General features: G+C 38.4%; 1 protein-coding gene across 1 annotated transcript in view; it reads right to left on the bottom strand.

Moving 5' to 3' along the window:
* Positions 1-14873, bottom strand: part of LOC135481008 (centriolin-like) — a 53359-nt gene that overhangs the window by 2924 nt on the left and 35562 nt on the right. The window contains exons 29-40 of the mRNA XM_064760939.1: positions 14612-14738; positions 10647-10811; positions 9765-10040; positions 8890-9107; positions 8313-8470; positions 7744-7817; positions 7412-7600; positions 5162-5263; positions 4223-4292; positions 3803-3903; positions 2723-2806; positions 191-331 (exon numbers count right to left, since the gene is read on the bottom strand). Coding sequence (XP_064617009.1) covers positions 191-331; positions 2723-2806; positions 3803-3903; positions 4223-4292; positions 5162-5263; positions 7412-7600; positions 7744-7817; positions 8313-8470; positions 8890-9107; positions 9765-10040; positions 10647-10811; positions 14612-14738 — 1705 coding nt within the window. The remainder of the gene's footprint in view (positions 1-190; positions 332-2722; positions 2807-3802; positions 3904-4222; positions 4293-5161; positions 5264-7411; positions 7601-7743; positions 7818-8312; positions 8471-8889; positions 9108-9764; positions 10041-10646; positions 10812-14611; positions 14739-14873) is intronic.

Raw genomic sequence — 14873 nt, 5'->3', positions numbered from 1 at the left:
ATACTTTTAGCAGTAAAACCTACAAGTTCAAATGAAAAAAGAGGAGTGAAAAATACCTACTACAATTGACTGAATAGTTCTCTAATTTAAATGTGGTATTCAAAATCCTGAAACATTGATTTCCAAATGTGAAACAGTGAATTAGCCATGAAAAAGCATCACGGCATATGGCAGAATCCAAATGGCATACCTGTCGTTTCAGATCAGAGTGACCTCCCTTTACATCATCCTTCTCTTTGTTCAACTGGTTAGCTCGTCGGAAGTGTTCCTGCGCCAAGCTTTCCAGTTCTAACACCTGATTTTCTGCTCGTTTTTGCTGCCGAACAAGTTCCTACAAGTACAACATTATATGAGTTTAGAAAGAACCCTACTTGTACCTCACAATAACTGAGCTGCAAATAGGATATATTTTAGATCAACATGAAGCCTTCATAAAGATTCATAGAATTTAAACCTCGTTTACAAAAATCATTAACCTCAAAAGACTTTACTCTCTGGGGCAATGATAACGACAGATATATTAATTTTAAGATTTCACTGAAGTTTTACGCCATAGTAAGGACTACTTCACTGATATGACGGCGGCCCGCATTATGGTGGAAGGGAAACTGGGTAGAGCCTGTAGGAAACCCACAACCATCTGCAGGTTGCTGCAAGACTTTTGACCGGAGAGGAAGACAGCATGAGTTGGACTTGAATTCACACCAATTACATTCGTGAGAGGCTTTTGAGGATGACGACCGAGGTCGTACTACAGGCAAATATATCCCATAGTCCAATTCTCAGGCCTTTTCTTTCCCACATAATCTGACCTTAAATAAGCTATACTGAAGATTTTTGGCAAAAAACACATATTCACTAATCAAATATAAATGTTCTGAACTTAAAAAAACAGCATAAATTACTGCCATTCAGTAAATATCAGACTTGTACCTCTACTATGTATAGTGTTAAAGTTTGAACAAGAGTTCAGGTGAACACAATGTAAGCCCCAACATATGCATCTGTTTGAAATGTATAAAAAAAAATTACCACCAGCATTGTGGTGAGTATAACCCCTGAGAGGGATCTTCATCTCAAGTGGAGAAACGTGTTCACCTCAAATCTAAACTTTATGCAGAAAACAGCTGGAGTTGTAGCCCAGAGACGAAAATCAAGTCTATTTATATAGTATACAACAGGAAAACGGCTATCCAGTTGCCATGAAAACTGCAAAAATTTACAAATATGAGTCGCAACACATCATCATCTGTGAATCTATGTATCCACCAAAATTAAAACACTATGCAGAAAACTGTTAGAGTTATAGCCTGAACATGTACACGGACGGACAGACAGACAGACAGACGGACAAAATCGCTATAACATAGTATGCTTACATAAAAAGTCATGACCTGCTTTATAAATTTAAGGAGCTTTATTACCAGTTTTAAACAACTACACTTGCATAGAGCAGCCTGATATTTTGTGAAATGTAATTATTCGGGCTATTCTAAAGTCATGGCAAAACTTTGACTGGGTCTGTGCCGATTGCATTTTTCATAAAAAAATCTATTGGACAGCCTTCAACCTAAACCACACAAGGAACATGCATGTATATTTTACATCAGTCTGTACAGAGCAATGCCCTTAAATAATGTTTTAATTCGTAATCAAAGAGTAAGGCTTTCCAGCAAGCAATTCAAAGAGATAAGCTGACCCCATGCAGATGCAGGGCAATAGCTAGGACATGTACAACACAGGGTCAGCTCACATTTGTGCCAGGTATGCTTGCAACAATATGTTTTAACAACTAGGAATGAAGGCAGTAACACAATAGAATCTGTAAATGTATTAATATCAGTTGTACTAAGTCACATGGAGACATGGCAGATCGAACAACAACAATGATAGCAAGATGACTGAATCATAAAAATCATCATAGCATTATTGTGTTTTATGTTGAATGAAATGTTATATTATATAGTGGCTTACGATATACATATATAACTACTCCAAAAAAATCTAAAAACTTGGTGGGGGCCTCCGTGGCCAATGTGGTCAGGATGTCTGCCTGGTGCATTGACACAGGAGCCTCTCACCAATCAGGTCATTGTGAGTCCAGCGCTTGCTGGCTTCCTCTCCAGACGCACACGCGAAGGATTCGCAACAGCCTGCGGATAATAATGGATTTCCCCTGGGACCTACCGGTACCTGGCTTTTTTTCCACCATAATACTGTCCGTTGATATAGAAGTGAAATATCTTTAAGTACAACATAAGAAACACCAATCAAATAAATAAATAAATAAAAAAAATTGGTGAGAAATTCCAAAAGAGCTCATTAAACTAGCCTGCATGAAACAAACGCAATGTTTTTAGTTCCAACTTATATCCTTTAACTATAGCAATATGAAGTGCTCCTGAAAATCAATGATCAGTTCTGTGACAAGTGAGTTATTAGAGCTGAGTGGGAAAAAAAATGGTGCAAATATCGCAAAATGAGTTGCCATGAGACTGCATGTGAATTTATTAATGATTAGTGAAGAAAGAGTAATGAACTTTCATCATAATCTTCAATGTTAATTGTGTTAAAAGTGCAACTACAAACACTGTTGTCAGTCTAAAGTCCTTTAAGGACAGCGGCAGGGGTGAAGAAGAAGTTCATGTAAGTGTGTGCTTGAGGGGGGCGGTGGGGTGGAGTCAGGCTGCTATGGCTGTCATGTTAGTGTTACCATGGTTACCTCTTCGGCGTGACCTAGCTGGCGTTTCAGATCCCGGATCACTCCCTCCAGTTGAAGCCGTTCTTTGATCATGTTTTCACGTTCCTATCATGGCCAAAAGTCAAAGCCAACCTCTTAATTATCAAGCTCAAGGCAAGCACAAACTATGTGAAATGGCTTTATCTAGACCAAAACTTTTTGGCGAACAGACATGTTTCTAGCAAATCAAGAAGTTTTGATTTGCCAGAATTTAACAGTTGCTTTTTTGTTGCCAAAATGATTGAACTGAACAACAGATTTGAAAAGGATGTATATCACTATTCATATGTGATCTGGTGCCATTTTAATATCACATTGTTTAATCTCCTTTTGTTTCAGTTCCTTCATATAAGACATATGTTTTGTTACATATCTTGATGTCACCTAATGTTTATTCCGTGGACAATACAGAAGTAATATCTTTACTTTTGGTTTTGGCCACGATTGACTGATATCCTAGTTGGTGTCTAAGATCAATGACCAATAAAATGAATGAATCCACATCACCTTTGTTACCTTCAACCAATCAAAACCAAGCAAACATGCCATTACCCAGCATGCTTCACTCATATTACAGCACACACAAATGAAAAAATCCTCAATATCACACAAATAAGCAGCTAATGAAACGTTCCATTTTGATTAGATGTGCTGCATGCTATTAGTTACATGGTCACTCAGTGACAGGATACACAAATATATGGTGTCAATAATCCTCATGTGACGCCTCACTCAATATGAGGATTGTTGAGATTATATATCTGCATATCCACTGAATCACCAGGTAACAAATTTATCTGGCAAAAGACTCATCAATTCAGCACAGAAGACCACTGTATCTGCTTCAGTGATGTGATCATTGCTGTCACAACCAAACAAAGGGAGATAACCTACTCAGCAGACACATTTGACGTTGTCTGCTGGATTCGAGAATATACCTATACCTCACGTACCCATTGTTATCCAATGAAAAGCAGAGTATAAATGTGTATACATGTACTCTAAAGCACTCATAGTTTTCAGGTCAATCACCTCTGAGTCCACCCACAAAATGTCGTTTACCTGATTAGACTCGGACCTCATCTTTTGTACTTCCTCATAAGATCGCGTCAAAGCATAAGCTAGCTCATTCTTCTCTCTGGTTCTTTCCTCTAACTCTAGACCTACAAAATACACAAACTTTTTTTTAAAAGCTAAAATGAAGCTGCTATTTGGTTGCTATTCCAACAGAGTTGCCTCGCATAACGTTCTATTTGTCTGATCCAACATCAGCGCAAAAAATATGTTCACTTAACAGCAGGAAAAGTGTACAGCAACTATTACAGTTATAGCTTTAGAGGCTACTTCTGTTTAACCAATCAACCGTTCACAGTTTGCTGTCTTTCCCACGAACGACCAGAGAGCCATGGTGTCCATTATGATCTACATGACATAGATCATCTCCAAAAGACAAAATCATAATAAACATTCCAAGTAACTTACGAAGATCTCTGATTTGTTTCTCCAACTCTGTGAACTTTTCACCATTCATCGCACGTGACTCAGCTTCTTTCTACAACACAAATGTTGAAATTCTCTCATATAAACCAAACAAGCAGGAAGTGAAATTTCCATGAGCAAGCAAATGCAATGGGTACTTTAACCCAGAAAAAGGTGAGTTTTCTTTGTTTTATTCATTTATTCAACATTTTACAGGAGTTGCTCACAAACAACTGTTTCCAGCAAAAAAGAATTGAAAAAAAAAAGAAAAATTAAGCCAGGTACCCTAATTCCTCAACCTTTTTGCATGTGAAAGAAATTTACGCACATTTTTATCTTGATCTGAGAGGCAAAACTACACTGGTGGAGTTGGCCAATTTCAGGGCTTCTCAAAAAGTATAATTTTATCAGCCTACAAAGAATAATGAACTCAGAATATGCTTGAATAAGCCTTTCAAACATGTGAAATGGTCAAAGAATTACATTTGTTGTGATACCTAAAAATATGGTAAGTTAGTGGTCCCTAGTACGTCACAAATCACCTAACATGCCCAATGTGTAGGAAGTCAAATTTTACATATCCAAGAAAAGCGAAGAAAATGAATGATTGACATTTATACATGTTCCTGAGATAGAAAAAACAATTACCTACTGAAAATCTACCAACTACATTTTCCCCACCTTCTTACAGTTTTAAAATGTTTGAACCCAGTTATGCAAAGCTCTCTTAAATCATCTTTTCCACAAAAGGTTGCATGATGGATTCAATAAACAACAAAACACAGCTAAAAAGTTTTGTCAACAGGCATGACCCAAATGCAGTCACCTCAGTCAAGTCAAGTCAAGTCAAGTAAAAAGATTCTTAAATCATAGTTATCAAGTGACGATACAGTCTGTGTGGACGTTTGAGTCAAAACAGCAGCCTCTTTCTCCCCTTCTTACCTTCAGCTGGTTTATACTACTCTTGACACGCGTTTCTTCAGCTTCTGTGCTCGCTAGCTCCGCTCGTATTCGATTCAGTTCAGTGTTAGTACTACTGACAAGCTGCAACAACAACATACTAGCTACTATCTATCATCTACAACAACAACAACCACATGCATACGTGAATATTTTTTTTCTCTCAACCCTGTAATTCATAAACCAGTAAGACTGCCATCATTTATTGAAAGGTTTAACCATTATTCGCTGAAATTTTAGGATCAGTTTCAGAAAACAGTTTTAAACGATAGTCTGTAACTTTGGAATTTGAAAACCGAAACGATGTACATGTAAGGTATATACAGTCAATCAGTCAATCACCTTTTCATGGAAATTTTCAGCTCCTACTGTAAATTAATCTTTCACCTTTTCAAACAGCAAAGCACTTTTTTAATTGGAATTTATGCATAAAATTATTATGCAAATGACACTAAAAATGACTTGTTTGTATCATAAACGATGCAAGCTACATAAAGATTTGCAAATTATTTCTCTACACCTCATAGTTCTCTCAGAATGTCTAAAAATGTTGGCTGCAGAGGCGATTGAAAGAGTTCAAATATTATGGAAAATGTCCTGCTATTCTCACTTGTGAATAACTGACAATCATATATTTTCAACCGACTTTTCACTGACTTCGTACAGCAGGGCGAATGATTGTTGAAAATTTGATGAAATTTTAGGTGATTTACTGTATTAATTTATTTTTTTCCCAACATAATTGGTAATTAACCAGTGCCAACACATTCTTCCTGGATCATAGACTACAGGGTTCACATACAATTCCATTGACCACAACCTCTTAAAGCAAAGCTCAATAATTAACAAGAACTTCCGAAGAAATCCTTGTGTCACAAAAGTCTACATTGCTCCTGACTGGCTAAAAGTCCACTAGAGGTCAATACTCTGCTGTAGCAAACCTAAAGGTTAATTGCCATCATTCTTGCCAGTGATCACATGACCACATGTCCAACAAATCACATTACAGTTTGTTATTAAGTGGAGAGGCCATGTTGTTATGTAATATCTCCTTATTACATTATTTGTGATCATTCTTTCACAAATAGCCAGATAACCTATTGTCTTCTGAAGAGGTCTCAAATCCACTTACATCTTCATGTATTTGTATAACTGAATGTAACAACTTTGACAAGTTCTACATGATTGTAATAATATTAACAGAAACTTTCATTAAGTGTTTCACTAAATTTTAATCCAAAAGACGTTTATCAGTTTACCAAGAAGCTTCTAATAATTCTACTTCTAGTGATAAGTTTCACAAAGTACAGTAAACAAATGAAACAAGGTGATACATAATTTTTTTTTTTTTTCAATAAACCAAAATACTGAATCATGTACCTTGCATCATTTGTTGGAGTTGCTATAGCACTCTACTTAAGAATTAAGTTCCAAAGCGATCCAAACAATTCAAAGCCATGTTAAAGAAGAGGTTTATATGCCTTCCAGATTCTATCCATCACCCATTCATATAAAGTGCATGCATGACAAGCCGACAGATTTAAGGCTGGTTTCCACTGGACAGGGCAACCACGACAACAACAACAGCTGGAAACCACAAAGTTAATAAAAGTTTTATTATTATACCGCAGACTACTGTTTCCACTATATGTTCAATGGAAATTGTTACAGTATTAACAATGTCTTATTCAAATGAAGTTGTAGTTGTTTGTTGTTGTTGTTGTTAATGTTGTGTCCAGCGGAAGTCAGCTCTTTGTTTGCAATACGCGTTACGTGCAATTTCTAATACTGCTGTAAACACAACCCCATGCATCTTGCAAGCACAGATAATTCCCCTGAGGAACTGTTGTCACTGTCATGCTCGACCCTACATGAGGACAGTCTTGTCACCTCCAAATCTACTGATAATGCTACAAAACCATCACAGCTAGTGTTGACCTTGAAACAGCAGAAACTGTGACCAAAACTTTCACACACTCGCTCCCAAAACTACTTTTAACATGCTATCTACGAAGGGAAATAACACCCAGTTATGGCCCAAGACCAAACTAGTCATAACGCCATTTGGATCTTGTCTAAGGAGAGCTATCCTCCCTTAGATAACATCCAGATGGCACTATGCCTATCTTAGTCAAGGGCCATAACTGTGTATTGTTTCCCATTAACAACATTCATCTACAAACATGACAAACTATAAACAAAGCTGCGAAATGACCATCTATGTGTACTTACAGCTCTGACTTCTTCATACTCTGCCTGCTGAACCTCAAGGTCAGACATGACGATTTGAAGGTCGTTCTGTTTCTGCAGCTCCTGTTCCACACAGAGGTCATGGGTCATCCGACTTTGTCGCACAGCCTCATTTAGCCTGTCAATTTCCTGTCGCAAGGAATCGCGGCGATGGTGGGTCTCCCTTATGTCCTGTTGAATGTGAATCAATGGTTCTTAGACAATGACGTTGACAAAATCTGAGGAACCTGGACCACATCTCTCCGTATGGAAATAAAATATGAACGAATGGACGGATGATCTTAAATTCCTGAGATAAAATCTCGTTAACTCACCTGTTCCAGATTCTTCGCCTGATCCTCTGCATCGTGAACCTGATCTTTTAACTCCTTCAGCTCTTCTCGACCTGCTGGAGAACACAGACAAACAAGTTGTGATATATGGTCAAAAATTTACATATTAACATTATTAATTTACATACATCCAGCTTGTGTCATTGGTACTTTACGTGTACGTAACATCTAAGCTCAGTACAGCACAATTTCCCAGATACTACATTCAGCTTGACATTATTTTAATACACAATACATTTATTAATTAATTTACAATAATAAATATGCTTGCGGCACTAAACTGACGAGATCTCTCTCTCGTGTCATTGTGCTCTACATGTATGCAAAATCTGTTCTCAACACATGCAGTACTTTTTAAGATACAACCCTAACATTTACCTTAACATAGCTTTTCTTGTTACACAGAGGCAATATTAAGAAAGAGACACGGTAGAAGCGGGCTACAAAAATCATGTGCGTTATTGTCTGGAAATCTGAATATATACCCACTAATTTTTTTTTGACACAAGTTCCACTGTCTACAGGCATGTCAGACAGAGGGCGTGGCTTACTATCTAGTATGAGTTTGAGTGAGGAGATCTCCTTCTGTAGCAGTGAGCGCTCCATATTCAACTGTTCCACTTCTGCCTCTCTCTGCGTCCTGTCTTGGTCCAGTTTGTCAATACGTCGTGTTCCATGCTCAATCTTCTCCTCGAGGCCCTTACACGTCCTGTCAAAAAAAAAAGTATCTATTTTTTTTTCTTTGATTGCTTGGAGTTTAACATCACTTTCTACATTATTCATGTTAACATAACCCTGAGTTTTTATTTATTTATTTGATTCAAGTTTCACTCACTCATGAATATTTCAGTAAAACAACGGAGGCCAGTATTAGGGTGGGTGGAAACAGAGAGGGAACCCACGAACATCAGCAGTTTGCTAGCAGACCTTCCCACATACGACCCAAGGAGAGGAAGTCAGCATGAGATTGACTTGAACTCACAGAGATCATGTTGGGGAGAGGTTCCCGAGTGACTGTTCTATGGTAGCGTGCTAACCACTCCGCCACATGTCCCATAATGTAATGCTAAGTAAACACACTAAGTATACTGTGATACATCAAGAGCCCACGTGTACCCTTTCACTGACCTCTTCATGGTGTTGACTTTGTTGTCCACACTCTTGGCATTCTCCTCCAGGATTTCCCTGTCCCGGCTCATTGTTGTGATTCGCTCCTCGAGTCCTCGCTTCTCCATGGAAACGCGCTCCAAATCTTGGCGCTCCCGGTCTAAGCTCTGGCGTAGCCTCTCCAGCTCTCCTGTTTTCCTGTTGGTCTCTGAGGTAAGGCGTTCAAGCTCTGCACGTTCCTGAACAAGAGAAGTTTATTTGATTAATTTACTTCATTTAAACCACGGTGGCCAGTATTATCGTAGGAGGATATCCGACAGACCCCGGGGGAAACCCTCAACCATCTGTATTTTCAAAAAAGGGTAAACTGAGATGAATCTCAATAATCTGAATTGCTTACCTAAATCATAACCTAATTCTTACATCTACTTGTGACTCACTTGTCTACACTCAAAAAACTACTTAGCACCTAACAGAGCCAGCTGAGTTTTCTTCACACTCAACAAACTAACTTGTATCGAACAGAACCACCCATTTTCTCTGCACTTAAGAAACTCAAATATAACAGAGCCAGTTGAGTTTTCTCTACACTCAAGAAACTAACTTATATCGAACAGAACCACTCATTTTCTCTACACTCAACAAACTCAAATCTAACAGAGCCAGTTGAGTTTTCTCTACACTCAACAAACTAGCTTACATCAAACAGAGCCATTTGTTTTTTCTTTACACTCAACAAACTAACTCAAATCTAACAGAGCCGGTTGAGTTTTCTCTACACTCAACAAACTAGCTTACATCAAACAGAGCCATTTGTTTTTTCTTTACACTCAACAAACTAACTCAAATCTAACAGAGCCAATTGAGTTTTCTCTACACTAAACAAACTAACTTACGTCTAAAAGCGCCAGCTGAGTTTTCTCAAGCTCCATCAGTTTTTGGCCGTGCTGGGACTTCACACTCTCTAACTCGGTCTGCTCTAGTTTCTGCATCTCGTACGTGTGCTTCAGTTCGGCTTTCTGCTTACTGACGGCGCTAACGATTCTCTCCAAAACCTCATTTTCCTGGTCAATATCAGATCTCAGCTGGTGAAGCTCTGCACGTTTAACTTTTACAGAAGATGTCAAGTCTGTGTTTTGACTCTCCAGAGTCTTCGCTTGTTCCCAGTGTTCCTGATACAGCAACAACAGCCATTTACTCTAGGCTACATACATGAAAGTGTAAAAAGATGACATTAAAAGAAAATGGACATTTTATATGTTATGAGACATTATATCATTACACTGAAAATACGAATTAATTCATCAACTTGTGACAATTCGCATAAGCTTTAATATGTTACTGAAAAGTGTAAAATGTAACTAAATGCACATACTCTCATCCTGTTCAAAGTAAAAATTTCAAAACATCCATTTAATTCCAAAGTATTTGTTTGACCTGGGTCAAGGTTCAGACAAAAATTTTGTTACCTGCTTGTGGTAGTTGTGTTTCAAATATATTTATGATTACTTGCAGGTGGCGTCATTAAGGATATGCAGTTCAACAGAATGCTTGATGATTGCATTAACCACAACCCTGACTGACCTTGAGCATCACATTAACCACGACCTTGGCTGACCTTGAGGAATACATTAACAACAATCTTGACTGACCTTGAGCACTACAATCACCATGACCTTGACTGACCTTGAGCACTACAATCACCATGACCTTGACTGACCTTGAGCATCACTTTGACCACAACCTTGAGGAATGCATTAACCACTAATTTGACTGACCTTGAGCTCTCTCTGTTTGCTGGACACCTCTGTCTCTGCATCTCTCAGCAGTGAACTCAGTTCGGACTGTTTTCTCTCCAGTGCCTCCTCCAACATCCGCATCTCTGTCTTCCTTCTCCCCATATGCTGGTCCACTTTCTCTAGTTCCCCTCTCTGAGCCTCAATCTGTACACACAAAGCATTTCATTTCCCGCTATATTACTTAAATGAACAGGTGACTATGTTGGTGGACAATTACAGCAACGTAGATTACGTTGTAGAGTGATGGGAGATTAAAACACCTCATTGTGTTAAAGCTTGAGTCTTATTCAAGCCAGTACATTTCACTGGTCCCAAAATAATTATTTCAGTGTCTTGAATTATGCATGTGAGACCACTAAAAATGTATACACTATACAGAATACATGTGTAACAGGAATACATGTGTAACAGTACTACAAAACACAATATGAAGTCTGCTAACTTCTTCAGTCAATTTGTACAAGTACATATTTAATATATTTCTTTAAGTGGTGTTTTATATTTCACTTTCACTGAGCGAGTGAGTGAGTGAGTGCATTCTTAGGGTTTAACGTCGTACTCAACAATTTTTCAGTCATATGAGGACGAAGGAATCCTTAGAGTGCATGTAATGTGCCTCCTTGTTGCAGGACGGATTTCCACCGCTCTTTTATCTAGTGCTGCTTCACTGAGAGGCATTTCCGAAGGCAAGTAAGCTGCCTTGCCTGAGTCATTATACTGATTCAGGTTAACTAGTCGTTGCACTATCCCCTTCATGCTGAGGAAGTTACAACTTCCTCTTTTAATGTCTTAGGTGTGACTCGACCCAGGATTGATCCTGGATCTACCACTATACCAAATGTGTTATTTGGGCCGGTCGCTGCAGAAACTGGGCCAGACGCCCAAGGGTAAACCCAAGACCATCCCCAAATCTGAATGATGCACAGGGAGAGAAGTACCATTGGAATCAACAACAACAATAACACTATTTGACACCACTGGTAGGCCTATCTAACACTCGCATGTTCTTTTATACAGAACACAACATCAACCCATATAGCACACACGTGGCCTCCGTGTCTCAGTCGGTTAAAGCGCTAGCGCAGCGTAATGACCCAGGAGTTTCTCACCAATGCGGTTGCTGTGAGTTCAAGTCCAGCTCATGCTGGCTTCCTCTCCAGCCGTACGTGAGAAGGTCTGTCAGCAATCTGCGGATGGTCTTGGGTTTCCCCCGGGCTCTGCCCGGTTTCCACCCACCATAATGCTAGCCGCCGGCGTACAAGTGAAATATTCTTGAGTACGGCGTAAAACACCAATCAAAAAAAAAAAAAAAAAAAACTATAGCACACACAGTAACAGGAAAGCGATTTCATCGATTCATAATCATAGGTGATGTGTATATATACCTGTTGCTGAATGCCCCTATGAATCAGGCGTCTGGAGGACTACATGTAGACGAATTGTGCAGAAACAACAGGGAATACAGGACAGTGACAACAGTGGTACAATCAAAATACAACAAATCAATATCAAGTAAAAATTTTATTAATATAATATGATAATATGTGATTATTGTGAAATTGAATTTTAAAATATTTGTATTACTGCATTACTGTTACTGGATTTATTTGTTTGATTGGTTTTAAATGCCATAATTTTTCACAAAATGTCTGTGTAAAGTTTAACGTAGCCATGGTAACAAATAATTACTACAGATTTATGATTTGATCAAATAACTGCATGATATTTTCTTTTGTGCTTAACTTTTCTGCTCTTTTTCGAACCATGAATGTAGAAAGATCAAAGTGAGTGAAGCCATCATGTATGTGAGTTAACTTCTGATAAAAAACAGATATCTATATGAGTGAGAAAATTCCCCAAAAATTAATGTTTATTATCACATGCATGTAGAAATGATGTTAGATTAGATGAACTCACGGCAAAGAAAAAAAAATGTTTAATGGTTACATTCTGTTGGCAAAGTTAGTCTACTATATTTTAATAGTGTACCATTTGAAGTTTAAGATCCATTCGTCATTCTTCCTCTCTGGCCGTGCGTGGGAAGATCTGCCAGCAACCTGCGGATGGATGTGGGTTTCGAATGGGCTCTGCCCAGTTTCCTTTCACCATAATGCTGGCTGCCATCGTATAAGTGAAATATTCTTGAGTACGGCGTAAAACACCAATCAAATAAATAAATACATAAATCTATTGGTCACTGCTAACAGTGACAATTTAACGTGCATTGTTCAACTGCCCTAAAAAAAGTGATTGGGGTCTGGAAGCCAAGTGCACAGAGTCCTATGAGGGCATGTCTGAGGTGGTGAAACAGATCACCGATTTACCACAGTAGTTCCAGTTTTAGAGTGCTTATGTACCCATAACCAAGAACAGGCAAGTATCCTTAATACTCAATACACTCAACCTGTAAACTATAACTTTAGATCCAGTTTTAAGACACAATTCATAAGATTTTGAAGAATAAAATGTATTGTTCAGGTCGGGGCAGAATCAAACTTCGCAAAAATTCTAAAATATTCATCTAATACGCCCAACCATGCGCTAGGTTTGTGGTCAAGTTTTGCTGATGATTTAAGGTCAATACAATATGTATACACACTCATTAAGGTCAGTCATTAATCAAAACGAATACAAGTCTGAGGATTACATATATTTACTAGTGCACATAGGTAACAGATCTGTACCAAGTTAATGTTTTAAGTATACAAAAAAAAAATAAAATAAATAATATTTTGTGACATTTGTTTACAGCTAAAAACGCACTTTTGTGAGCGAAATCTTAGGTCATCTTGGTAATCAACTTGACAAAATTTCATGTAAGAATACATGAAGTTATTAGTTTATGCAATAGATACAGCATAATCACACACACACACACGAATACCTGAATCTGGGATGTTCACAAGCACAACATAAAAACGGGATAAAAGAACACCTGTCCATTAGTATGTGTAAATTACAGGGCATGCTACATGTACATTATAAACCAGAAACCTTTTATGCGATATTTTGTTTGCTTAACTGATGATGCTTAACAGCCAAGACCTCAGTCAACAGTCACAAAGATTGTCAATGACACCTATCACTAGCATACTTGTCAACTCTCACATTTTTGACAGGTGTCTCGCATATTTTAATCAAAAAATCACCTTCTCACAGTCAGTGTTTTAAATCTCAAGCTCAAAGATGTTGTATAATGTTTTCATCTTCTATAACGATTAACTATGCCAAAACTTGCCAGTGAAAGCTTCCAAAATTTAGTTAAACACGCACAAAACCATTTTCTCCCTCTATCCTCCACCAGGAACTTGCTCTGGAACCCTGCTGGTTTGATTTCTTACTTCTTTGATCCTGTCTGGGTTGACTGCTCTGCACTAGGCAGGCACATGTGTAACGGTACATCCTTTCCTAACCACACCCCACTCCATCAACAGCTGAGTTGACTAATCATTAAACTTACACAATTCATGGTATTGTTACCGTACCTTCTCAATAATTACAGACACTCACTAACTGAGACACACTGAACGTAAGCAGGTAGATTAGACAAGTCTCCCGTGAATCTTTTTAGACTAATTTTAAAAAGGATAGTTTGGTTGGTTAAGCTCTCAAACAGTTAGTTTGTCAGTAAAGTTTTTGATATTCTTTCCACAGGTAGCATTCACTGAACACAAGTACCATTCAATGAACTGAACACAAGTACCATTCACTGAACGCAAGTGCCATTCACTGAACGCAAGTACCATTCACTGAACTGAACACAAGTAACATTCACCGAACACAGGTAAAACATGACAAAGACAAGAAACACTGCTCAATCCATCTTTCTGTAGGATGACAGATTTTGCAATTTTGCACTTCTTACTTTACTTGCTTCTCTGCTGTATACTTATCCCCACCCCACCCCCCCTCCCCTCAACCAGTTCCCTTTGTATCCCCCTCACCTGTTCTCTCAGCCTGTTCAGCTCCTGTCTCCTCTTGGCTAACACGTCTTCGCTCTCTTTCAGTGTCCCCAACGTCTCCCTCTCCCGGTGCTGTGCTGCTGTCAACTCAGCCTGAATCCTCTGACAACTGATGGTACAAAGTTTGAACATTAATTATATGACTGCTCTTCATTAAAGACACACCCAAGCATTTTCGACATTTACAATGCCAGGAGTAAACCACATCTCTTTTGGTAAGTAACTAACAAACTTTCTTACAGAC

This window comes from Liolophura sinensis, chromosome 13, assembly GCF_032854445.1.
Source record: "Liolophura sinensis isolate JHLJ2023 chromosome 13, CUHK_Ljap_v2, whole genome shotgun sequence".
Lineage (NCBI taxonomy): Eukaryota > Metazoa > Mollusca > Polyplacophora > Chitonida > Chitonidae > Liolophura > Liolophura sinensis.
This window is presented reverse-complemented; position numbering and strand designations above follow the sequence as displayed.